A 27849-nucleotide genomic window follows, 5' to 3' on the forward strand; every position below is an offset into this window, starting at 1 on the left:
GATGAGGAGGATCGCAACAGACACCTCCAGACGCTGAAAGATGCCCTCATAAGAACAGGATATGGCGCTCGACTCATCGATCAACAGTTCCGACGCGCCACAGCGAAAAACTGCACTGACCTCCTTAGAAGACAAACACGGGACACGGTGGACAGAGTACCCTTCGTCGTCCATAACTTCCCCGGAGCGGAGAAGCTACGGCATCTCCTCCGGAGCCTTCAACATGTCATTGATGAAGACAAACATCTCGCCAAGGCCATCCCCACACCCCCACTTCTTGCCTTCAAACAACCACGCAACCTCAAACAGACCATTGTCCGCAGCAAACTACCCAGCCTTCAGGAGAACAGTGACCACGACACCACACAACTCTGCCACGGCAACCTCTGCAAGACGTGCCGGATCATCGACACGGATGCCATCATGTCACGTGAGAACACCATCTACCAGGTACACGGTACCTACTCTTGCAACTCGGCCAACGTTGTCAACCCGATACACTGCAAGAAAGGATGTCCCGAGGCATGGTACATTGGGGAAACCATGCAGACGCTACGACAACGGATGAATGAACACCGCTCGACAATCACCAGGCAAGACTGTTCTCTTCCTGTGGGGGAGCACTTCAGCAGTCACGGGCATTCAGCCTTGGATCTTCAGGTAAGCGTTCTCCAAGGCGGCCTTCACGACACACGACAGCGCAGAGTCGCTGAGCAGAAACTGATAGCCAAGTTCCGCACACATGAGGACGGCCTAAACCGGGATGTTGGATTTATGTCACATTATCAGTAACCCCGCCAGCTTGCCTCCTGGACTTGCAGAATCTCACTAGCTGTTCTGTCTGGAGACAATACACATCTCTTTAACCTGTGTTGAATGCTCCCTCCAGCCACATTGTTTGTACATTTAAGACCTGGCTGGCTGTAGAGATTTGCATTCTAATCAGTATTCTGTAATTTGATTTCTGTGTCTGTTTGCACTGTTTGAGAACAGATATCCACTCCATCTGACGAAGGAGCTGTGCTCCGAAAGCTTATGGTATTTGCTACCAAATAAACCTGTTGGACTTTAACCTGGTGTTGTGAGACTTCTTGCGATGTTATTTAAAGGCAGACTGAGTGGTAGAATGCATAAAAGGTTCACAATAAAGGTATTAAAAATAAAGGTATTAGGGTATCAATGGTAGAGTTAAGGGACTGGAGGATACACAAATAGACCAGAGTCAGAAGAAAACATAATTCTTGCAGAATTGTAGGTCAGGAGAAGATTATAGAGATGGGAATGACTGAAGCTTTAAAGGGATTTAAACACAAGGATGAAGATATTAAATTGGTGGCATTGGAGTTCAACAGTCAAGGTAAGAAAGGAAACACGGTGAGACCTGCATTCTTTCAAATTGTCTGAAATGTGTGTAAGCTGAAGGATGGAATAGTAACCAGTAAAACTGTGGAATACTCAAGTCTAAAGGCTTTGATAGCAGTTGAGCTAAAGTTTAGGGACATGCAAGTTTAGGGACATGTTAAGGGCGGCACGGTAGCACAGTGGTTAGCACTGCTGCTTCACAGCTCCAGGGACCTGGGTTCGATTCCCGGCTTGGGTCACTGTCTGTGTGGAGTTTGCACATTCTCCTCGTGTATGCATGGGTTTCCTCCGGGTGCTCCGGTTTCCTCCCACAGTCCAAAGATGTGCGGGTTAGGTTGATTGGCCATGCTAAAAAATTGTCCTTAGTGTCCTGGGATGCGTAGGTTAGAGGGATTAGTGGGTAAATATCTAGGGATATGGGGGTAGGGCCTGGGTGGGATTGTGGTCGGTGCAGACTCGATGGGCCGAATGGCCTCTTTCTGTACTGTAGGGTTTCTAAGATTCAATGTTAAGCCAGTTTAAAGATTGTTTTTCACGGTAAAGAGGATGAGGAAATCAGTTTAAGGTCAAATAAGATGCAGAGATAAAGTGGTAGAGCTGGATGCCATTAACATAAATGTGCTAATGAGACAACGGGCTGGAGTTTATGGGACGCTATAGTCCCTATTTCTCTCCCCCTTTCCCAGCCAAAACATCCATAAATCTGACAGCTGCCCCACAACAATTTAAGACTGGGAGCAGTTTTAACATGAGATTTTCCGCTCCTATCTTGGGAGGATGGCCGGTACTAGTCTCAGCAGCACCAGATGGCAGTGGTGACCAAGACTGGGACTATAGGTAGTCCCACCATGTGAGAAACCAAGGTAAGTTTATTTTATATTCATTCCTGGGATATGGGCCACAACCATCTTCCTATGTACCAGGTATGACTCCAACCAGCGGAGAGTTTGCCCCCTGATGCCCATTGATTCCAGTTTCGCTAGGGCTCCTTGATGTCACACTTGGTTGAATGCGGCCTTGATGTCAAGGGCTGTCACTCTCACCTCACCTCTAGAATTCAGCTCTTCTGTCCATGTTTGGACCAAGGTTGTAATGAAGTCAGGAGCTGAGTGATCCTGGTGAAACCCAAACTGGGGGTCATCGAGCAGGTTATTTTTGAGCAGGTGCTGCTTATGGCACTGTTGATGACCCCCTTCCATCAGTTTACTGATGATTGAGAGTAGACTGATCGGGCAGTAATTGGTCGGGTTGGATTTGTCCTGCTTTTTGTGTACAGGACATACTTGGGCAATTTTCCACATTGTTGGGTAGATGCTAGTGTTGTAACTGTACTGGAAGAGCCTGGCTAGGGGAGCGGCAAGTTCTGGAGCACAGGTCTTCAGTACTATTGCCAAAATTTATCAGGACCCACTGCCTTTGCAGTATCCAGTGCCTCCAATCGTTTCTTGATATCATGTGGAGTGAATCGAATTGGCTGGAGACTGCCATCTGAGATGCTGGGAGCCACTGGAGGAGGCCAAGATGGATCATCACTCGGCACTTCTGGCTGAAGATCGTTGCAAATGCTTCAGCCTTGCCTTTTGCACTGACGTGCTGGGCTCCTCCATCACTGAGGATGGGGATATTGGTGGGGCCTCCTCCTCCAGTGAGTTATTTAATAGAAACATAGAAACCCTACAGTGCAGAAGGAGGCCATTCGGCCCATCGAGTCTGCACCGACCACAATGCCACCCAGGCCCTACCCCCACATATTTTACCCGCTAATCCCTCTAACCTACGCATCCCAGGACTCTAAGGGACAATTTTTAACCTGGCCAATCAACCTAACCCGCACATCTTTGGACTGTGGGAGGAAACCGGAGCACCCGGAGGAAACCCACGCAGACACGAGGAGAATGTGCAAACTCCACACAGACAGTGACCCGAGCCGGGAATCGAACCCGGGACCCTGGAGCTGTGAAGCAGCAGTGCTAACCACTGTGCTACCATGCCGCCCGTTGTCCAACACCATTCACGACTGGATGTGGAAGGACTGCAGAGCTTAGATCTGATTGTGGGATAGCTTAGCTCTGTCTATCACTTGCTGTTTTTGCCGTTTGGCATGCAAGTAGTCCTGTTTGGTCGCTTTACCAGGTTGACACCTTATTTTTTAGGTATGCCTGGTACTGCTCCTGGCATGCCCTCCTACATTCTCCATTGAACCAGGGTTGATCTACTGTCTTAATGGTAATGGCTGAGTGGGTGATATGCCGGGCCATGAGGTTGCAGATTGTGCTGGAGTACAGTTCCGCTGCTGTTGATGGCCCACACCGCCTCATGGATGCCCAGTATTGAGTTGCTAGATCGGTTCGAAGTCTGTCCCATTTGGCACGGTGATAGGGCCACACCACACGATGGAAGTTATTCTCAATGTGAAGGTGGAACTTCGTCTCCAAAAGGACTGTGCAGTGGTCACTCTTACTGATATTGTCATGGACAGATGCGTCTGCAGCCGGCAGACTGGTAAGGATGAGGCCAAGTATGTTATTTCCTCTTGGTTCCTTCACCACCTGCTGCTGATCCAGTCTAGCAGTTATATCCATTAGGACCCGACTAGCTCAATCAGTAGTGCTGCTGCTGAGCCACTCTTGATGGTGGACATTGAAATCCTCCACTCAGAGTACATTTTGCGCCCTTGCCACCCTCAGTGCTTCCTTCAAGTGTTGTTCAACATGGAGGAGTATTGATTCATCAGCCGAAGGAAGACGGTACGTGGTAACCAGGAAGAGGTTTTCTTGCTCATATTTAACCTGAAGCCATGAGATTTCATGGGGTCCAGAGTCGATGTTAAGGACTGCCAGGGCAACTCTTTCCTGACTGTATACCACTGTGCCGCCACCTCTGCTGGGTCTGTCCTGCCGGTGGTAATGGTGGTGTCTGGGGGGTTATCTGTAAGGTATGATTCCGTGAGAATGACTATGTCAGGCTGTTGCTTGACTAGTCTGTGAGACGCTCTCCCAATTTTGGCACTAACCCCCAGATGTTAGTAAGGAGAACTTTGCAGGATCGACAGGGTTGTTTGTTTTGCCGTTGTCTTTTCCGGTGCCTAGGTTGATGCCAGGTGGTCCGTCCGGTTTCATTTCTTTGTTGAGACTTTGTAGCGATTGAAACAACTGAGTGGCTTGCTAGGCCATTTCAGAGGATATTTGAGAGTCAACCACATTGCTGTGGCTCTGGAGTCACATATGGGCCAGACCAGGTAAGGACGGCAGATTTCCTTCTCTAAAGGACATTAGTGAACCAGATGGATTTTTCTGACAATTGACAATGGTTTTATGGTCATCAGTAGACTCTTAATTCCAGATATTTTTTATTGAATTTAAATTCCACCACCTGCCGTGGTGGGATTTGAACCAGGTCCCCAGAACATTATCTGGGTTGTGGATTAATAGTTGAGTGATAATACCACTAGGCCATTGCCTCCCCTCAGGGGTCTTAGCAAGTTTGGAGTGAGGGGGGAGGTGGTGGTGGAAGGGTTGGTTCAAGAAGCCAGGGGCAGGATTAAAGGGATGCAATGATCTTGGGGCAGTGTTGCGCCCATTAGATGCAGGAGACCTGATGAGGGGTTCGGAGGCAACGATCGGGAAGGGGTGGGCTGAGCTGATGGTCATTGGGGGGGGGGGGGGGCAGCGATGTCGAGGTGAGGAAGTTCGTGGTTGGAGTCTGGGTCGGCAATCGGGAGGGTGAGGCGCATGTCAACCGATCTCCCAGTATACTGGGAGATAGGCATATGAGCACTGGTCCCCTCAGCACTCTGCTACCAGCCTCTAAGACAAGATTAGGCCCTGCACCCACCTTACTGGCGTAAATCCCCTGATGGCCTTGGTGCTGCTCAGAGTGCTGGAAATTCATTAAGCTCAGCTCACCCAAAAAATGGGCGTTTTCCTGTTTTACCACCCTTTGGGCACTGACTATTTTTTAGAAAATTGCGCCCGTAGGCCGGAACTCTACCACCTCGTCTGCCATGGAATCGGCACGGGCAAGGGTCCGACAACAGAAATCTCCATTAACCTCGGGTTGGAATTTCTGGTCTCGCCCGAGTGAGGCCGTAAAATCCCACCCATAATCTGTGACTGATTAAGGTCATTTTGGACCTGTGGCTGGGTGGAAATTCAAAGTAAGAGATTTAACACCAGGTTAAAGTCCAACAGGTTTATTTGGTAGCAAATCCCATTAGCTTTCAGAGTGCTGCTCCTTCGTCAGATGGAGTGGATATCTGCCCCCAAACAGGGCATACAGAGACACAAAATCAAGTTACAGAATACTGATTAGAATGCAAATCTCTTACAGCCAACCAGGTCTTAAAGATACAGACAATGTGAGTGGAGGGAGCATTAAGCACAGGTTAAAGAGATGTGTATTGTCTCCAGACAGGACAGCCAGTGAGATTCTGCAAGTCCAGGAGGCAAGCTGTGGGGGTTACTGATAGTATGACATAAACCCAAGATCCGGGTTTAGGCCGTCCTCATGTGTGTGGAACTTGGCTATCAGTTTCTGCTCAGCGACTCTGCGCTGTCGTGTGTCGTGAAGGCCGCCTTGGAGAACGCTTACCCGAAGATCAGAGGCTGAATGCCTGTGACCGCTGAAGTGCTCCCCAACAGGAAGAGAACAGTCTTGCTTGGTGATTGTCGAGCGGTGTTCATTTATCCGTTGTCGTAGCGTCTGCATGGTTTCCCCAATGTACCATGCCTTGGGACATCCTTTCCTGCAGCGTATCAGGTAGACAACGTTGGTCGAGTTGCAAGAGTAGGTACCGTGTACCTGGTAGATGGTGTTCTCACGTGAGATGATGGCATCCATGTCGATGATCCAGCACGTCTTGCAGAGGTTGCTGTGGCAGGGTTGTGTGGTGTCGTGGTCACTGTTCTCCTGAAGGCTGGGTAGTTTGCTGCGGACAATGGTCTGTTTGAGGTTGTGTGGTTGTTTGAAGGCAAGAAGTGGGGGTGTGGGGATGGCCTTGGCGAGATGTTTGTCTTCATCAATGACATGTTGAAGGCTCCGGAGGAGATGCCGTAGCTTCTCCGCTCCGGGGAAGTACTGGACGACGAAGGGTACTCTGTCCACCGTGTCCCGTGTTTGGCTTCTGAGGAGGTCGGTGCGGTTTTTCGCTGTGGCGCGCCGGAACTGTCGATCGATGAGTCGAGCGCCATATCCTATTCTTATGAAGAGCTTGTTGATGCTTTAGCAGATTGAAATCTACACTGGCGTAACAAAGTCAGCATGCAGAAATCTGTATTTCATAAAATTAATCAGAATTTTGTTCCAGATTTTATGTATGCGGAGGAATCATACACTGGTACTTTTCTATTACTGTTGTGTGTCACAAATATTCTGGCTGGCATTCTCCGCCCTTGTTTTGGGTGGAAAGCTGGTGGGGGTGAGTGGGGTGGGGGAAGAACCCAAAGGGTTCCCCAAACCAATTTCCTGTCCCCATTGCCCCACCCCTTACGGGAAAGGACAGGAACCCCATTATCATACATTACCATATCATTAATGAGCTTCCCTGCTGCATCGTCCCCCCACAGCTGACATGACGGGCCCGATTTTACCAATCGGAGCCTAAGGGCGGGGTCTGGGCGTAATATGGATCCGAGCCTGGAATCCTCTTTCCAGCGCGCCCTTACGCGTCTTGCCAGCTCCAGTCCGATTCGCGCTGTGGGCGGGGCTTAGCGCTGTCAGAACGATCGGAGCTCTGAACTGTGCATGCGCAGTTCGAAAAAAATCTGAAGCAGCGCACCCGGGCGCGAAAAAAAAAAGCAGAGAGAGCGGCTCTCTGACACAGACCATCTGGGGGTGGGGGGGGTGACATATCATCCTCTCGGTGGTGGGGGGGAGGTGGGAGGAGAGGGGGTGTGATCGATCATCCCCTCGGGGGGGGGGGCGGTGTGACCAATCATCCCCTGGGGGGGGAGGGGGTGTGACGTACCATCCTCTGGGGGGGGGGCGCTGCCACTCTGCGGCCGATTGGTGGGAAGCGAGGGGGCAAGGGGTTCCGCTGCCACTCTGCGGCCGATCCCGCCTCCCCACCGGAGGAACGGTGGGCGGCACGGTAGCACGGTGGTTAGCACTGCTGCTTCACAGCTCCAGGGTCCTGGGTTCGATTCCCGGCTCGGGTCACTGTCTGTGTGGAGTTTGCACATTCTCCCTGTGTCTGCGTGGGTTTCCTCCGGGTGCTCCGGTTTCCTCCCACAGTCCAAAGATGTGCGGGTTAGGTTGATTGGCCAGGTTAAGAATTGCCCCTTAGTGTCCTGGGATGTGGGTAAAATATGTGGGGCGTAGGGCCTGGGTGGGATTGTGGTCGAATGGCCTCCTTCTGCACTGTAGGGTTTCTATGTTTCTATGAACGAATCCCTCCTCTCCAGAGTGGCCGCATACTTCAAACACCACGGCTGTCATTATTCACATTAACATTCCGCCACCGCCCGCCGCCCCCCACCTGCCCCACCCAGGGGATGATCGGTCACACCCCCTCCCCTCCCACCCTCCCCCCCACAAGGGGATGATACGTCACACCCCCTCTTCTCCTCCCACCCCCCTGTCCCCCCCCCCCCAAGAGGAGGAGCTGGGCCAGGGAGCCGTTGCAGTCCCTGACCCCGCTCTTCGAAGGCTGCAGCAGCAACTTCAGATTTTTATTCGGCAGGTTGATTAGAGCGCGGATCCGCATCGGACCAGAAGACGGTAAAGTGGGATTTGGTTGTAGAGTTGGGCGCGTGGTTCATTAAGTCGATTTAAATGCATGAAAATGTATTTAAATCGTCGGGCCGCCCGATTCGGGCGTGGGCCGGACCTGCGCCCAAATCGGGTGTCAGTAAAGCCGCGCTCTGCTCAGAATCGGGTGCAGATCGCGGTATAGGCCCGACGCCCAACTTTACCACGATTTCGTGCCCACAAACGGGCGTAAAGTTTTGGTAAAATCGGGCCCGACGTCATGTTGGCAGGGTTTACAACAGGCCTGGACCAATGAAGACCTGGTGAAGAGAACACGCTGGGGACATTCAGATAAGTACAGCCCCAGGAGGGAGAGAGAGATGCCTGGGCAGTACCCTAGCATGTGTGCTTAAAAAGGGCGCTCTGATCTTTTGAAGACTGAGGTTCCTGGCGGTGGGGGGCTGATTCAGAGCCCACCCCGTGAGTGTGACGTGAGACTTGCCCCTTTGAATTTTTTTTACTTAAATGTTTAAAAAGACGGGTAAAGCCAGCAGTGGAGCCAGTGGGCTACTGACATTTAAGTTAAAAAATGAGAAAATGCCCGCCTCTGTGTAGTACAAGTTATTAGTGAATTATAATGAATGTTATAAACCAACATGAAACATGAAGAAACAGTATTTCATTGGAACTGGCACAAGTCTGCCTCAATGTGAATAGATTAATATCAGCAAGATTCCATGGACACAGGGGAACCTCAACTAACTGGACCTTCCAAAGCCCATACCTGAAAAACTTAATGGGGTCAAGAACCATTGTCCTGAAGGATTATAATTGCACACAAAATGGCTTTGAAAGACTAACTGGAAAATAAAAGGAGGGAAAAAAAACACTGGTGATAAAAGTGAAGCAAATGAAAGTCTTTGAATGAGGAATAAGGATTTGTAGTGCTGCTGAAGACAGCACTGCAGAAGCACACATTGCTCTGCTCCCTGCTGAGTGCTCAGCTAGACAGCAGTGCAGGTCCCATTCAGATCAATGTTATTAGAGGGTAAATGAAGAGACAGCACCATCTTCGTATGCTGCCCACAACCACAACAACAGACATGGAGAGATTTTGAACCGAGATCCCTGCAGAGAAAAAATGTGAAAACCACTTCAGGTAAACAAAATATTCAGCATGGTAGCTACATGCAGTTAAATGTAATTACCTCCATGTAGCTTGGCAGTGACTGGCTTATATGTTTAGAAAAATTGAGAATAAATCTGTGCTGTATCAGCAATACCCAAGAGGGTCGTGAATGCAGAAACAATCAATGATGCCAAAAGGAAACTGGATAGGTACTCAAAGGAAATAAACTTGTAAGGGTACAGGAATGGAGTGAGGGGCTATAACTGACCCTGGATTGCTCTTTGGGGAGCCGGCATGGACTCACTGGGTTGAATGACTCAAGTAATGCTGCACAGGACAAAAATATTACTCAGAAGTCTAACGTTGATCATAAAACAGTAATATATTGACAGCAATGTCTGTAAGGTGGAGAGGGAGGGGAGCAGTTAGCTCAGTTGGCTAGTGTGTGGATCAGGTTAACACAACCGCATGAGCTTTGATTCACATTCCAGCTGAGATAGACTTTGGCCTGCCTCCTTGCCCTTGTAAAGAATCACAGCACTTTGCCATGGTTCAGTAAATAGTCAAAAAACTGTCTTTGGAAAGAGAACTCAAGAAGAAGAATATTATAAATGCTTAACTAAAATATGATTAAGCTTAGTTAGAGATTTAAAAAATATTAACAATCAAGTTCTGAAACAATACATGTACTGGAGGATCCGACATTTTGCAGGACTCCATACAGTGTGTGTGAGGGTTTGCAAACTCAAACACAAGAGGAGTGGATGCAGGAAGAATAACCAGAAAAAGCTCTTCAGATAACTCAAGGAAATTCTGAATGTCAACAACTCCCGAATAGCACAGGGAATAATTACTGTTTTTGCAGCAATAGGATTGGTAAGTTGACTGAGGAGTCATTCCACTCTGTCATAAAATAGTAATATATTGGCATCAACCAGTTAGCTCAGTTGGTTAGATGGCTCATGTGTGGATCAGATTAACACCAACAGCAGAGGCTTGATCCACATTAAATTACATCATGCACAATTGCAAACATTATAAAATCTCGGTATGGACTGAAGTCAGTTTCTCTGGTGGGAAAACAGGTTGCAATTTTCCTCTATGGTTGAGTTTCCCACTGTACCATGTCAGGAATTGCATTTGCATGCCTAATGCTCATTAAAACCCCAGCTCACTGAAATCACGCTCGCACTCCCAAGCTAATTGCCCTGCCAGCACATAATTACACCAGTCTGATTCATGACTTGATATAAGTGGCACCTGACGAACTGAACATTGAGAACAGAACTTTGAGATTTGCATGTGTAACATTCTACCTTTCACTACGCTGTGCTCATGGTTGCTCCCACTGCGTGTCAAAGATCAGCAGGAAGGGAAAGGGGAGGAGGCACACACTTGATGGGCAGTAGGGGGATGACTGGACATGAAATGGCAATGAAAGGGATAGAAGACACACTTGATTGGGGGTGGTGTGGTTGCAGCACAGGAGAGACAGGGTGGACAGAGACATGTGACTTGGGGTGGGTGGTTTAAAGGAAGAGGGGAAATCGGTCTGAGGCAGTCCTGGGCACCATGTAGTCAGGGACAGAAAGTAAATGGGTAGGGAGGGTGTTGGAAGCTGCTCTTGCCATAGCAGTGGTGCAGCACCTTTTCGACAGCTGATAGAATGACACAGTTGAAAAATAATTTTGGAAAATAATCAATTGGGGAGGGGACGGAGTGCTTGTGGGAGGAGGTTGGACTTAAATTTCAAATTGCCAGCATCCGCAGTATTTTGCTTTTCTTAAATTACTGATTTGTAGGACATCAATTGAAATGCCATTTCTCCCACACGTCAAACTTATTCATTTTAACTTATTTATCATGAGCTTTCGGAGCGCTGCTCCTTCATCATGTGAGTCACCTGATGAAGGAGCAGTGCTCCAAAAGCTCGTGATTCCAAATAAACCTGTTGGACTTTAACCTGGTGTTGTGAGACTTCTTACTGTGCCCACTCCAGTCCAATGCCAGCATCTCCACATCATGGCTACTGCTTCAAGACATAGAGAGCAAGTGGAGACATGTTAGGAAGACTTTAACTCATGGTGTAGATTCTTGTGAGAATCCATTAGGGCTTGGAGCCAACTATAGTTTGGGTATGATTGACCATTTGTCTCCCTCATAGGAATGTGAAAAAAATTAGAAGCATGCACCTATAAAGGGGCCACTGCTAAAATGCATATGCAAAATACTGCAAACAGCCCAACACATTGCAGCTGAGAGGGACACAATAATTACAGTCATTACATTACTGCAAAGCTGGGCTCTAGTCTACTGTGAAGTAGGCAGCCAGACAGTGCTCTGATCTGGCTGTTCTCATCCAGATCCAACCCCCTTTGTGAATATGCTGTCATGCCTGGGGCTTGCAGGGTGAGAGAGTAGAGTGAAACACAGCTACCAGTGATGTTGTGCTGCAGCTGCAAGGGAGGATCTGGGGATGCAATGACTGGGAGGTCAGTCCAAGGGCCTCACAATGACTCCCTCGCTTGGTGATGTAAGGTGAGCATTGCAGGGTAAGGTTCAATCATGTCTCTGAATTAGTTTTCCCACCGACTCAAAAGTGTGGAAGCAAGCAGCAGCAACATTGCCTTCTTCACAGCCTTCATCCAAATGAGGAGAAGAAGAAGGATAATGAACAAGCAGTTGTCTCAAGGGTCTAAAAGTCCAACATCATCTAGTCCATTTTAAGGTAAACAGTTTTACTGGTCTGGATGCAAAGGAAGAGTAATTACAATGGGTACTGATCATCCATCTTACTTATGCTTATAGTTAGGTTACAGCTGTTATTTATTAAAAAATAACTTCATAAATAAATAATAGTAAAACATTATCTCAAAATCCTTTCCAACCTTTTTTCTCTTCACAGGCTGTATCTGATTTGAGAGTATGACTGCTGCTGTGTAAAGAATCCTTTGAATCTTGTTCATCATCAATAATTCCCGCAAAGCTGATTTTCCGTTCATATCTATGCCGATCAAGTTCAGGATCCAGATGGAGTCTACAGCTTTCCAAATCCTGTTGTAAAGAAGTAGATATTATTCAGACCGACATAACAAGCATTATTTTTAAAACTCACAGTTAAAATGGAGTAGGAAGTTCTCATGATTTTTGAAATGCAATGTGTGTATTTGTTGCGATTTAGGTAAAAATCGACGCAACTGGCCTATGTTTTTGGCTCTTCTGAGTATTTATAGTATGTTTTGGGTAATATTTTCTCTGATATGGCAGTTTGCTGAAAGGAAGCAGTCATTGATAATACTCACAACAAGAGGCTCAGCACGCGGTCGAGGCAAGCAGGGAAACGTTTCCCGGAGAAATGTTGTTATCTCCAGAAGAAGTTGGCATGCTGCCATCTTTAATGCAAATGGACAGCCACACTTGGTAGGATTAACAGTATCTGTCAAAAACATTGAAATGATGAGAGTTCAAAAGATATTGGTTTAGAATAAAGATGATTGGTGGACGGCTGGTGGTTGGGGTTTAATTATCCCAGAATTACGGTATAATACAACACAGATGGCTGCCATTGGATCTGTTTCCACCACCCTATCAGACATTTAATTCCAAATCCTAACCACTCATTGTACAAACTTTACCCTCATGTTGTATTTGGTTTCTTTGCCAATCACCCAAGTGCTCTCTCTACTTATTGGTCTGTTAGGAATTCGAAACAGCTTTTCTTAATTCACTCCATCTAAACCATCATTAAATCCCCAATTAGCCTTCACTATTCTAAGATGAAAAACTGAAGTTTTGCCAGTCTATCCATGCAACTGTATAATGTATTAGCATGAATAGAGGATCAGAAAGCAAACAGTCCGGGGGGGGGAGGGTGTGCGCGCGCGTAAATGGGTGTTTTTCTCATTGGCGATCAGTGACTAGTGGTGTGCCTCAGGGATCAGTGTTGGGACTGCAATTGTTTACGATTTACATAGATGATTTGGAGTTGGGGACCAAGTGTAGTGTGTCAAAATTTGCAGGTGACACTAAGATGAATGGCAGAGCAAAGTGTGCAGAGGATGCTGAAAGTCTGCAAAGGGATATAGATAGTCTAAGTGAGTGGGCGAGGGTCTGGCAGATGGAGTACCATGTTGGTAAATGTGAGGTCATCCACTTTGGTAGGAATAACAGCAAAATGGACTATTATTTAAATTGCAGCATGCTGCTGTGCAGAGGGACCTGGGTGTCCTTGTGCAAGAATCAGAAGGAGTTGGTTTGCAGGTGCAGCAAGTAATTAAAAAGGCAAATGGAATTTTGTCCTTCATTGTGAGAGGGATGGAGTTTAAAAACAGCAAGGTTATGTTGCAGCTGTATAAGGTGCTGGTGAGGCCACACCGGGAGTACTGTGTTCTGTGTACAGTTTTGGTCTCCTTACTTGAGAAAGGATATATTGGCACTGGAGGGGGTGCAGAAGAGATTCAGTAGGTTGATTCCGGAGTTGAGAAGGTTGGCTTATGAGGAGAGACTGAGTAGACTGGGGCTATTCTCATTGGAATTCAGAAGAATGAGGGGAGATCTTATCGAAACATATAAGATTATGAAGGAAATAGATAAGATAGAAGCAGAAATACCCTGATCCCCACTTCCTCCCACATCCCTTGATTCCTTTAGCCCCAAGAGCTATATATAAATTTCTTCTTGAAATCAGATAACATTTTGGCCTCAACTACTTTCTGTGGTAGTGAATTCCACACATTTAAAATGGTGTTTACTGTCATACACACACTGTCACATCCCCGCTATAATCAAATCAAATGTAATATCTACAGTGGTATTCAATAAGGACCCAAGAAATTGGCAGACAAATAGAGGGACACTTAACAAAGGACATGCCCAGATTTCATTCAGTTTACTATTACTTGAAATCTGATCCTACCAAATGCTGGATACCCCTGCAACCCTTCCCGAGAAAGTAATTATCTGGTTCCCCACTTGGACGAATCCTTAGAGCACTGGTCTATTCTGGAAAGTTAAAATTACACGTGAAACTTGTACTGTTCAGGGATTTGTTTATTTAAAGTACAACTTAATGGCTGAAATACAAATATTTGAAGGTAGTTAATTTTCAGCTTTGAAAACAATTCCTCTTGTTCAGATTTCCTAAATTAATTCAACTTCTGTTGGCTTCTACATTAGTGGCACATCTCGTAAAAACCTTGAAGATAAACTATGAGTGTACCAAGAGAAAAAAAGTCCAGAATGATTACTTTTTTTCTCAATGCACTTCTTTGTTTAGAAAAATATATTGGCCTCATGAGACATTTGGCTGATATAATTTTTAAAAGTGCAGTTTTACTATGGCACAAACCACCTCGAGTCAGGTGTCCCTCTTGCCAGTTCAGGGTCTGTGAATGTATCTTCAAATTCCATATTCCAGTATTTACACCATCAACCTCATACACAGCTCAATGTATCACACTCCCACCCCTTACCCATCAATAACTTCTAACAAACAGGACTTCTGCCTAACATTTGTGCAATCTATCTTACTTTCATACACCTACCATTGCTGCAATCCTCACACCCACATTTCACAGCTTTCACATATTCGTAACTATTCAGCTATGTAGCCATACCAAAATATGTTGCAACACACCCACTGACACTCTTTCCCCTCACTTTCAGTACAAAGTGGCCTACAACTTAAGGAAACACTGAACTGACAGTGGACATACCCTCAACCTCCTCCCAGAGGGTACGATGCTCAGCAGTATTGGTGTGGCCAGTGAGGCTGTGGCAAGCAGCATTGCTAGTGCCACCCAGGATAACATACAGTATCTTCTTATTTATCTTCTGTAACCTCACTTCACCTTCATCCCATAATCTAACATGAAGCACAAGCTGCAACTGGTATGACCATGTACCTTTTAATTAGCCCCTCTTCCTTCACACCAACCCTTCCCTTGTGTTTTCAGTTACCCATTAATACCCAGATACAGGGTCTGCCAGTGGTGCCTGAAGGTGAAGGCCCAGAGAATGAGCCGACCTCTGAGGAAGAAATACCATCACTTGATTGGATAGCATCGTAATGCCAGCTCCCTGGCGGGCAAGGTTTCAAATGTGCTGTGCATCAGAGGACTCGTATGAGGTCTGCATAGGAAAGGCTAATGGGTGTGCACACAGAAATGTTGTTGCATTGACAAGCTTCCAAAAAACCTCTTTCTACTACCCAAGTGTATGGAGCAGTTCTGCTCCAGCTTGGAGCCCATCCTTTCCAGCGTAGAATTAGTGGCCATCACTATAAGGCCCTGGGTACTAAATGGATTAAAGGATATGGGGATAGAGCAGGAAGCTGGAATTGAGGTCGAAAAACAGTCAAAATTGCACTGAATTGCAGAGCAGACTGAAAGGGTCAAATGGTCTATTCCTCCTCCTGTTTTTTATGATACTTGAGGACCCAACCATCTTCCAGTGTCTGATGTCTCAATATCCATTTCAACACTGGCAGAAGCCTTGCAAAGTTGAGTGCTGCAGTGGAAATTCAGAATTAAGATTAGGAAATCTTTGCTTATTGCCATACAGGTTCAGGCTGATGCCATCATGGCCATAGGTGCTTGTCCTCAAAGGCTCATACAGGGTCTCAGAGCAGTCAGTATTCTGTACTCCAGCAGATCACTAGGATGGTTGAGGATCTGCACTGGAAGAGTGGTGGTGGTGTATGACTTTGCTTTCCTCTCTCAGGATGACAGCATTCATGTTCCAACTACTTCTATTCCACCTTACTGTTGCCAATTGACAAGCCAGCCAGACTGTTGCTACTCATGTTGAGAGCTGCTTAAGGGTGCCCTGCAAGGTCATTAGCAATCTCCCCCAGGGAACATCAGCAGCTACCTTGGGTTCCTGCTATTGAATTAGAATTGTGTAGAAACTCTAAACTAGGCAAAGGCACCCACAAAACAGACACTAAGTGGATGCACTAAGGCGAATATCTGAATGTTTTATGTGTTAACGGAATAGTCGCTCTATGATATCTTTCATTTCAGGATTTTGGCAGCTGCAAAGGGGTGGTAAGGTGTGGAAATGTGTTTTTCATGGGAAACAGCGCTCATGGGCAACCTCACCAGAAAGATAATGCCTCCTCTCATCTTCCGTTTCTTTCTCCTTCTCCGAAGGTGATTGCTGAAACCTTGGATGGCAAAGGTTGCACCATTATGATTACCAGATTGTGGAGGATGCAGCAGACCACCAAAAATTGGGAGAAATGCCCCAGCAAGTACTGAAGGGATCCCCCCAAAGCAGTCCAGGCTGCGGCTTTATTCCACTCCAATGGTCCACTTCATGATATTGCTCGGGACAACATGGCTGTTCATGTAGGAATGGTGTCCACACTTTGTAGGTGATGAAGAGCCATAAGGCACATGTACACATGGTAGCTCAGGTAATTGAGTTTACACTAAACTTCACTAGAACAGCCTTGGAAAATGAGAACTGAGAGATCAGAGTGGAAAATTCAAATGACAGATGATCGGACTTGAGGTTCAACATCTGATTTGGAATTCGGCATTTTACAGCCTTCTGGACTCAGAGCACGAATTTGACTGCCTTACATCATCATTTCATAGAATCCCTACAGTGCAGAAGGAGGCCATTTGGCCCAGCGAGGTTGCACCAACTGTCCGACAGAGCATCTTACCCAGGCACTATCCCCATAACCCCACGTATTTATCCCACTGATTCATCTAACCTACACATCTTTGGACACGAAGGGGTGATTTAGCATGGCTAATCCACTTAATCTGCACATCTTTGGACTGTGGGAGGAAACCGGAGCACCCAGAGGAAACCCTCGCCGACATGGGGAGAACGTGCAAACTCCACACAGTCACCCAAGGCTGGAATCGAAACCAGGTCCCTGGCGCTGTGAGGTAGCGGTGCTAACCACTGTGCCACCATGCACTGTGCTGCCCCAATATTTATATTGGCATTCAATCTTTCCTGCTTTCCATCATAGAATGGCCCTTCCCTTTTTTTCTTCCCCTCCCAACCTCTGTTATATCTCTGATTTTTCCAGTTCAATTTGAAACATTAATATGTTTCTATATCCAAAGGTGTTCCCTGACCCGCCAAGTACTTCCAGCATTTTGTTTTTATTTCAGATTTCCAGCATCTACATTTTTTTGCTTTAGTTAAAATGAAATAACTTAGACATACTGTCATCAAGGAAATCTTCTTCTTCATCTTCTTTCCGCAATCGTCTTTTTGTCTCATCGTCATAAATGAAGCTCAGTATGTTTGCTGGGCTCTCACTCTCTGTGTGACACAACTCATTCAGTCTGTTCCCAATAGCCTATCAGAAATCCAGTATCATAGCTTCAGACAGCAAACTAAGTATTTTCATGTAGATAAAAAATGTGTACAGTGAACCTTTAAAAAATGTTAATATTAGTTTGAGTAGTTTGATACACAATCGCACTATGAGCATCGGTGAATCTTCATTACAAATATACACGCACTCTTTCGCTCTCCCTCCCTCTCTGCAGGCTCATGCACAATATTATCCACAAAGATACCTGGGAGATGCTGAGTGGAAGGAGGAAAAAAGGGTTGAAACAATGGAGATTGAAATGGGACATGGCTCAGGTTTGAAAAACAGAGTCTGCAGACTCAGATTATAGGGATGTATTTCCTAATCTTCAATGATTCATTTTAATCAATGCTGTTAATTAATGAGCTGATGTAGCAGTTGCTGCTATCTCGGACATGGCTTTAGCTTGAGTAGGGTGTTTAACTACAACATCACATTCATTTTTAAGGCCTCAACAGAACAACTGCAGTCTGTCATCACATTTGTTCTCATTTATAGGAATATAGCAAATTATGTAGTATTAAGAAAAAGACCAAGCAAGGCCATCAAGACAAAGAAATATGAAGGAGGAAATCAAGTTACCATAAAATGTACATTACATATCATAACATTTGGAGATCTCTGTTTCTAGCTAGTGTGGACTGCCTTAGTTGGTACAGGCCATGCTAGTGGTACCACTGAGAACAAAATGATTTAAGAGGCATCTTCAGTAGTGCACAGGATGATATTTCAGTTTGAGGGGTTTCATTTATGCCCAAAGTTTGCACAAGGGCCTCCCTCTGGAAATTACTGAAGGCAATTTATACCATGAAGTAGAAATTCATCTTTTAATTTGGTTTCAGTAAGTGGATTGGAATTGTATACACGTCAATTACGTTAAATGGTATGATGTCGCTTTTGATTGACCGAGTTGAGGGAAAGGGAAGTGGGTACAAGACAAGGATTCTTGCTTTTGCATTTTTTTTGTGGTCATCTTGCAATTTCTAACAATTACTATTCACCCATCACTCCTGTGCTACCTGACCTACGTTGTCTCCTAATTAAGCAACAGTGTGATTTAAAAATTCTCATCCTTGTTCAAATCCCTCTACAGCCTTGCCTCTCCTTATCCCTGTAATCTCCTCCAGCCCCACAACACTCCAAGCTATCGGTGTTCCTCCAATTTTGGTGTATTTCGCATCCCCAGTTTTAATTGTTCCACTGATGGTAGTTCTGCCTTCAGCTGTCACAATCCTAAGTCATCTGTCCTAATATCTACTTATGTGGTTTGATGTCAAGTTTTGCTTTATAACGCTCCAGTGAAATGCCTTGAGATATACTGTTCTGTTGAAAGCACACATAAATGCAAGTTGTTGTTGAAAGGGAAATTGTTCAATTCAAAAGCATAAGGTGCAGAACATAAGATGAGCTTATATACAGATAGCGTATTATTGTTATTACAGGACCATCAGGCACATTCTTCCACATTTGATGACATTAATTCTGGATAGTGAACCATTTCTAGATTTATGTTTACCTGGAGAAGATCTGTAAAATGGCAAGGAAATTACCAGCTGCTTGCAGTCAAGTTGTGGGATATAATGTAACCTAGTCTCCTAAAGGGTTGGTCTTGCAGGGCATAATCATTGTCCCAAACTAATATTGATCTGGAACATTGGGCCCGATTTTACCACTGCGTTGCACACATTTTCGCATGTGAAAACTTGGTGAAGTCGGGCGCGAGATGAGTAGCGCGATCTGCGCCTGCCTCTGCGCCGGTTCGTCCTTTACCAAGGCCCGAAAATGGCCACGATCGGGACCGTGCCCAAAACGTATGCAATTAAATTAACTTAATGGGCTGCACACCCAACCTTACTGGCACTTGCCCCTTTACCACCATGTTCGCCCACCCAGAATCGGCACAAAACAGACATGTTCCACAAAAGTCCGATTCAGGAGCTCCAGTTAGTGAGGAGGTAGGTGCCTAGCATCCATCGACTCTCTGCTTGAGATCGATGGGGGGAGGGGGGGGGCGGAAGGGAGGGTCCGCTGCCACTCTACCCGAGGTCAGTGAGGGGGAAGGGGGGGGCCGTTGCCACTCTACCTGAGATCAGTGAGGGGGAAGGGGAGGGTCCGCTGTCACTCTGCCTGAGATCAGTGAGGGGGGAAGGGGGGGTCCGCTCCACTCTGCCTGAGATCAGTGAGGGGGAAGGGGGGCCACTGCCATTCTGCCTGAGATCGGTGGGGGGGGGGAGGGTCCCACGATCAGTGGCAGAGGGGAGTGGGGGATAAGGGGGTCAGTAATGCTGGGAGGGGGGATGGGGCAATATCTGTGGGGACCAGGGGGAGGCATTATCCAGCCCGGGAGCGATGTAGCAGGGGAGCCGCATTCGATCATTTTTTTTCTGCGCATGCCCAGTTTGAGGCGCCGATCGGAGCTGCAGAATATCGGGCGCATTAAGCCCCGCCCACAGGCTTGTGCAGCACGATTCAGAATCGCTTATATTTTTGCCTACAGAGTGCATATGGAGATGTCTGAGAACAGGTCTAAAAGTTGAATCTGAAATACTCCCAATTTCAAGTCTGCCCAGCACTTAGAATCAAAATGATAAAATAAGGCCCATTAACTCTCGTTTTTTCTTGCCAGAGATGGTGCCTGATCTGCTGAGTAATCCCAGAATGTTCTGTTTTCATTTGTAATTTCTAGCATCCACGGTATTTGTGTTCTTATTATGACAGTAGTGCACAAAGTATGGGCTCTTGAGCTTCATAAATGGAGATATTGAGTACAAAAGTAGGAAAGTTATGCTGAACCTTCGTAAAGGTCTGGTTAGGCTGCAACTAGAATATTGCATCAGAAAGAATGTGAAGGTCTTAGAGAGGGTGCAGAGGACACTGGGTCCAGGGATCAGGCAAATTAGCTACAAGATTCAATTGAAGAAGCTGGCTTTGTTTTCCCTGGAGCAAAAGAGGCTGAGGGAGGATTTGATAGAAGTGTACAAGATTACAGCAGGTTTAGGTAAATTAGACCAAGAAAAGCCGTTTCCATTTGCTGATGGTACAAGGAATAGGAGACACAGATTTAAGGTACTGGGCAAGAAATACAAGCAGGGCACAAAGAATATTTTTGTTTTACAGTGAGTGATAATGACCTGGAACTCTTGGACCAGAGAATGGGCCAAAATTTGGCAGATGGAGTTTAAAGTGGATAAGTGTGAATTTATCTATTTTGGCAAAAGTCATAGTCATGAAGGTTTACAGCAGGGAAACAGGCGCTTCAGCCCAATCTGTCCATGCCGCCTTTTTTTTAAACCACTAAACTAGTCCCAATTGTCCGCTTTTGACCCATATCCCTCTATCTTACCCATATAACTGTCTAAATAATTTTTAAAAGACAAAATTGTACCCACCTCTATTATTACCCCTGGCAGCTTGTTCCAGACTTTACCACCCTCTGTGTGAAAAAATTGCCCCTCTGGACTCTTCTGTATCGCACCCCTCTCACCTTAAACCTATTCCCTCTAGTTTTAGACTCTCCTATCCTTGAGAAAAAATGTTGACTATCTAAGTGATCCGTGCCCCTCATTATTTTAAAAATCTCTATAAGATCAGCCCTAAATCTCCTACCCTCCAAAGAAAAAAATCCCAGTCTATCCAGCCTCTCCTTATAACTCAAACCATCAAGTCCCAGTAGCATCTTAGTAAATTTTTTTTTGCACTCTTTCTAGTTGAATAATATCCTTTCCATAAAAAAATAGAAAAGCATATTATTACCTAAATGGAAAGCAGATTCAAAATGTGTCTGGGCAGAGGGATCTTGATGCCTATGTTCATGAATCGCAGAAAGTCGGTATGCAGGCGCAGCATGTAATAAAAAAGGCAAATAGGATGTCGGCATTTATTGCAAAGGGACTGGAGCATAAAAGTAAGGAAGTGTTGTTGCAATTGTGTAGAGCGTTGGTGAGACCACATCTGGAGTATTGTGTCCAGTTTTGGTCTCCTTATTTAAGGAATTTGATTTGATTTGATTTATTATTGTCACATATATTAACATACAGCGAAAAGTATTGTTTCTTGCACGCTATGCAGACAAAAGATACCATTCATAGAGAAGGAAACGAGAGAGTGCAGAATGTGGTGTTACAGTCATAGCTAGGGTGTAGAGAAAGATCAACTTGATGCAAGGTAAGTCCATTCAAAAGTCTGACAGCAGCAGGGAAGAAACTGTTCTTGAGTCGGTTGGTACGTGACCTCAGATTTTTGTATCTTTTTCCTGACGGAAGAAGGTGGAAGGGAGAATGTCCGGGGTGCATGGGGTCCTTAATTATGCTGGCTGCTTTGCCGAGGCAGTGGGAAGTGTAGACAGAGTCAATAGATGGGAGGCTGGTTTGCGTGATGGATTGGGCTACATTCACGACCTTTTGTAGTTCCTCGCGGTCTTGGGCAGAGCAGGAGCCATATCAAGCTGTGATACAACCAAAAAGAATGCTTTCTATGGTGCATCTGTAAAAGTTGGTGAGAGTCGTGGCTGACATGCCAAATTTCCTTAGTCTTCTAAGAAAGTAGAGGCATTGGTGGGTTTTCTTAACTATAGTGTCGGCATGGGGAGACCAGGACAAGTTGTTGGTGATCTGGACACCCAAAACCTTGAAGCTCTCGACCTTTTCTACTTTGTCCCCATTGATGTAGACAAGGGCATGCTCTCTTTTACGCTTCCTGAAGTCGATGACAATCTCCTTCGTTTTGTTGATATTGAGGGAGAGATTATTGTTGCCGCACCAGTTCACCAGATTCTCTTTCTCATCCCTGTACTCTGTTTCATCATTGTATGAGATCCGACCCACTACGGTGATGTCATCAGCAAACTTGAAAATTGAATTGGAGAGGAATTTGGCCACAAAGTCATAGGTGTTTAAGAAGTATAGTAGGGGGCTGAGAACACAGCTTTGTGGGGCGCCGGTGTTGAGGATGATCGTGGAGGAGGTGTTGTTGTCTATCCTTACTGATTGTGGTCTGTGAGTTAGGAAGTTCAGGATCCAGTCGCAGAGGGAGGTGCCGAGGGCCAGGCCACGGAGTTTGGAGATGAGTTTCATGGGAATAATAATGTTGAAGGCTGAGCTATAGTCAATAAATAGGAGTCTGACACAGCTGTCCTTGTTATCTTGGTGTTCCAGGGTTGAGTGCAGGGCCAAGAAAATGGCATCTGCTGTGGACCTGTTGCGGCGATAGGCAAACTGTAGTGGATCCAGGTAGTCTGGGAGGCTGCAATTGATTTGTGCCATGACTAGCCTTTCGAAGCATTTCATAATGATGGATGTCAGAGCCACCGGCCGATGGTCATTAAGGCACGCTGCTTGGTTTTTCTTAGGTACTGGGATGATGATCGTCTTCTTGAAGCAGATAGGGATCTCAGATTGTTGTAGAGAGGTTGAAGATGTCTGTGAATACCCCCGCCAGCTGATCCACACAGGATCTGAGTGCTCATCCGGGTACCCCATCTGGGCCAGTCGCTTTCCGTGGGTTTCCTTTCGAGAAGGCTGCTCTGACATCTGCAATGGTGACCCCAGATACAGGTTCATCCAGGGCTACCAGGTGGAGGGCACGCTCTCGCTGACCTCATGCTCAAAACGGGCGTAGAATGCATTGAGCTCATCAAGGAGGGGTACGATAGAGCCTGGGCGATTTTACATGCCTTCATCTTGTAGCCTGTTATATCTTGCAGACCTTGCCATAGACGGTGGGGGTCAGTGTGGCTAGCTTGGGACTCTAGCTTGGTCCAGTACTGTCTTTTGGCATCTTTGATGGATCTCCTTAGTTCGTATCTGGCTTTCTTATAGAGGTCAGTGTTGCCTGACTTGATCGTCTCAGACCTGGACTTCAGCAAGCAGTGGATATCCCTGTACATTCATGGTTTCCGGTTGGGGAACACATGGATTTGCTTCTTTGGCACAGTCTTCTACACACTTACTAATGAAGTCAGTTACTGTGGTGGCGTACTCGTTCAGGCTGGTCACAGAATTTAAATACTGACCAGTCCACTGACTCCAAGCAGCCCTGTAGGAGATCATCCAATTCCTCAGACCAATATTGCACAACTTTCTTTGATGGATTCTCCCGCTTCAGTTTTTGCTTGTAAGCCGGGAGAGGAGCACAGCCTTGTGGTCTGATTTGCCAAAGTGTGGGCGGGCGATAGAGTGATAGGCATGTTTGATATTTGTGTGGCAATGTTCTAGGATGTTTGGGCCTCTGGTAGAACAGGAGACATGTTGGTGGTAACTTGGTGGTATGCTCCTGAGCTTGGCTTGATTGAAGTCCCCGGCCACGATGAACAAGGCATCGGGATGCTTCGTCTCAAGACTATTTGTACTGGTGTATATTTCATCCAGTGCGATCTTCATGTCTGCATGGGGTGGGATGTAAACTGCCATCAGGATAACGGAGGTAAACTCCCGCAGAAGGTATGAGGGGCGGTATTTTAGCTTCAGGTATTCTAGGTCTGGGGAGCAGAAAGTTGCCAGTGTTGCTATGTCTAGGCACCATGGGATGTTGGTTAGGAAGGATGCGGTGGCGTTGGAGGCAGTTAGGAGAGGTTCACCGGATTGATTCCAGGTATGAAGGGGTATGAGGAGAGATTAAACAGTTTGGGCTTATACTCACTGGAGTTCAGAAAGATGAGAGGGGATCTGAATGAGGTAATATAAAATTTTAAAAGGGACTGAAAAAGTAAATCTCGACCAAATGTTTCTTCTTATGGGGCAAAGGTTGAGAGGCAGTAGATTTAAAACTGGGATGAGGAGGAACTACTTTTCGTAGAGGTTGGTGAATTTGTGGAACTCTCTGCTCCATAAGTGTGGTGGAGTCTGAATCGTTGAATGGTTTCAAGAAGGAGATAGATATATTTCTAATTAAAAAAAGGGATAAGGGGATATGCAGAACAGGTGGGGAGGTGGATTTGAGAAAAGGGAGAGATCAGCCATGATCTGATTGAATGGCGGAGCACGCTCAAAGGGGTGAATTTGCCTACTTCTGCTGCTAGTTCCTATGAGAATGGAGAAAGTGGAGATGATCCATGATTCCAAAAGGTAATTGGATAGGAACCTGAGGAAAATAAACTTGCAGGGCTAAGGAGCTAGAACAGGAATGGATTGCTCATAGACAGCCGGTATAGCCTTCAAATAGTATCCTTCTGTGTCGTAATGCTTTCTTATCTCTGTCCTTATGTTTACTTTGAGGTAAGGCTTTATATCTTCAACTTATCTACTAAAGGAAATAATCTATGCTTGCCTAGTTTATCTCCCATCATTTTGGCCTTCTCCATTAAATTCCACCATCAAGCTTCGCAGTTTGAGAGAATGCAAGTTATTTTGTAGCTCAAAATCTCTCCTTCCCTCGTAATTTTCTGGTAGATTTGCATTGTACATTCTTGAAGTATATTATATCATTGTAACAGGCAAGAACCTAAAATTCCACACATTATTCAACATATACCTCATTTCTGGAACCATTCTGGTAAGTGTCCTCTGCACTCTCTCAATGACGTTCACATCCTTCCTGATACAATATTCTAGTTGTGGCCTAGCCAATATTTTGTAGTTATATTATGAATATTACAGACATACATTGATTAGTCCTGAATGTTTTTTTTCTTTTAGATATAATTTGCTACTTGCCAAAGATGCCTTCCTTACCTCACCCCATTGACAGAAGAGTTTTGCTGCTTTCCACTGTAATTTCTGATTACGCTTATTTCCAACCACAGGTGATCTTCCTCGTGACAAACCTTTTTTAGCTATATTAACATGATGCCCCTTCATCCATTCTGGCCAGTTTCCACGGTTGCAGCGATGTACAAACCGAGCACATTCCAGGAATAGTGCTGCCCTTGCTACCACAGGTGCTTCCTAGGTTGCAAAAACAGTTTAAAAAGTGTTCAAAGAGATGTGCAATTCAAAGTAATGAATAAAATACATTCTACTCTTCAACTGAAATGCTAAGCAGATGTAAAAACATGTGTTTATCCATTGCTTGCAATGTCCTGTGTGCAATGGGCAAACCAATTATGTTTTTAAAATATGCTTCACTTATTATCTTTCCACAAGTATTTACAGAGAGTTCGAGAAGTTTACATCTCAGTTCTACCAATTATTGTGATACCTGTTCATATTAATTAAACACTTTGTAAGGATATGTAATACATCAAATTGATTTGAGCAGAACTGTGAGGATTTTAATACAACCAGATTTCCTTCCCAGGCCATTAATAATTACCACATAAAAAAATGAAGCTGCCGTACACCAAATGATTTTGCAACCCAAAGCTCGGAATGGCACCATAACCTTCTCAGGTCCTGTGAAACTCCAGAACAGTTACCCAACAAATGAGTAACAGAAGGATTTCCACTTTATGAAAGTTATAATAAAAACATTACTGCTAGCAGTTTGGACACTTTTAAAATGTCACTCTTAAATGGCAATCAAATTTGAACCCTATTTCATCTGACATAAGTTTCTCTTCAATTTATAGTTAAAGGTATGTATTCCAATGTGCTAAACATCAAAATGTTGGTGATTCAGCCATCTAGTTCCCTAGGAACTGCAAATGATACCAGAGCAGGAAGTTGCAAAGAAACATAGACAGATTAGGTCAGTGTGTAAAACTGGGGTAAGTAAATAGGGGGAACGTGGGAAGTTATCCACTTTGAATCTGAAAGATACAAATTGAAATATTGTCTTGATGATGAGACAGTGATATAGTGGTATTGTCACTGGACTAGTAATCCAGAGAGCCAGGGTAATATTTTGGGGACCCAGGTTCGAAACCCATGACAGCAGATGGTGGAATTTGACTCCAATAAAAATCTGCAATTAAAATTCTAATGGTGACCATGAAGCCATTGTTGATTGTTGGAAAAAAACATTACCCCATTCACTAATATCCTTCAAGGAAGGGAATCTGCTGTCCTCCCCTGGCCTGGTCTACATGTGACCCCAGACCGACGGCAAAGTGGTTGACTCCGAATGCAAATAAACCACTTAGTTGTGTCAAACTGCCAGAAAATCTAAAAGGGATGAAACCACATGCACCACCCACATTGACCTAGTGTGATAATACTGTGCCTTTAAGAGATGTATTTGCGTCATGTTTCTTGTGAAGAGTTTCTTTTAGCAGTCAGTTCTAGTTACAGGTGCCACTTTGTCTATGACTGGCAGCCTACATGTTGATGATGTAGAAGCAGAATTGATTCTAATGGCTGGAATGTTTGTTTTAATCTAGGCTAATGCAGTGTTGTTACTTTATTGTTTTCCTCTGGGGTTTTTCAGAGTGGGATTTGATTAGGTTGATTGACAGGAAGAAAATCATGTGACTGGGCAGGGCTAGGCTCACAGAGAGAAGCAAATTTGGTTGCTGCTTGGGATCTTTAGGGAGAAATAGCTGTCTGTCCATTTCTTTCTCTCTCTGGAGATTGGGACTTGCCAGAAAATGGGTCTCTTTCTCTTAAGTTCTGCCATTTGAAGATAAATCTTTCTCTGGAGGCTGCCGTATGGGAGTCAGAAGACAGGTGGGTTAATGATCTAGCATCCACATGACCCTATATGTTTTTGTGCGAACTGATTCTGAAGAAGGATGTACGTCTGTGAGAATATTGCTTCAATTGGAACTATAGAGATAGCTAGCTCTTAAGAATTAAACATTTCAATTGGTAAAAGTTACGCTAATTCTTTTTGTTATATTTTAAATGTGCTGTTAAATAAACTTTGTCTTAATAAAAGATTCCTAATGGGTTAATAGAATCACACTTGGAGCGAAACACCATCTGCTCGCACTAATGCCAAAATAAAAAAAGGGGGTCTCGACTAACTTCATAATATACCTTGGAGTTTCTGATCTGGTTTCTAACACTAGTGCTGGAAAAGACAAGGGCAAACTCAGCTCTGTCAACCCTGCAAAGTCCTTTTACTAATATCTGGGGACTTGCAGCAAATTTCAGAGAGCTGTCTCACAGACTAGTTAATCAACAGAGTCATACACAAAGAAACATACAGATAATGTCCTAGACACCACCATCACCATCCATGGGAATGTCCTGTCCCATCAGCAAGAGAGACCCTGGTGGCACAATGGTTTCCAGTTGGGAGGGAATATGCCTGGGGGTCCTCAATAATGATACCAAATCACAAAAACTCTCATGGCATCGGGTTAAACATGGGCAAGGAAACATCCTACTGATGGCCATGTAGCATTGCCTCCCCTCCTCCCCCACCCTCACAGTATAAATCTTGTCTGATTTTCCTTGTCTTCAGCTCTGACGAAGGGTCATCCTGACTTGAAATGTTGCCTCCATTCTCT

The 27849-nt window shown here is 45.3% G+C and overlaps 1 protein-coding gene across 1 annotated transcript in view; it reads right to left on the reverse strand.

The window, feature by feature from the left end:
- unc80 (unc-80 homolog (C. elegans)) overlaps nucleotides 1-27849 on the reverse strand; it is a 505340-nt gene that overhangs the window by 294810 nt on the left and 182681 nt on the right. Inside the window, exons 23-26 of the mRNA XM_078227718.1 lie at nucleotides 25190-25402; nucleotides 17369-17504; nucleotides 12481-12614; nucleotides 12067-12232 (exon numbers count right to left, since the gene is read on the reverse strand). Coding sequence (XP_078083844.1) covers nucleotides 12067-12232; nucleotides 12481-12614; nucleotides 17369-17504; nucleotides 25190-25402 — 649 coding nt within the window. The remainder of the gene's footprint in view (nucleotides 1-12066; nucleotides 12233-12480; nucleotides 12615-17368; nucleotides 17505-25189; nucleotides 25403-27849) is intronic.

This window comes from Mustelus asterias, chromosome 14 (genome assembly GCF_964213995.1).
Source record: "Mustelus asterias chromosome 14, sMusAst1.hap1.1, whole genome shotgun sequence".
Lineage (NCBI taxonomy): Eukaryota > Metazoa > Chordata > Chondrichthyes > Carcharhiniformes > Triakidae > Mustelus > Mustelus asterias.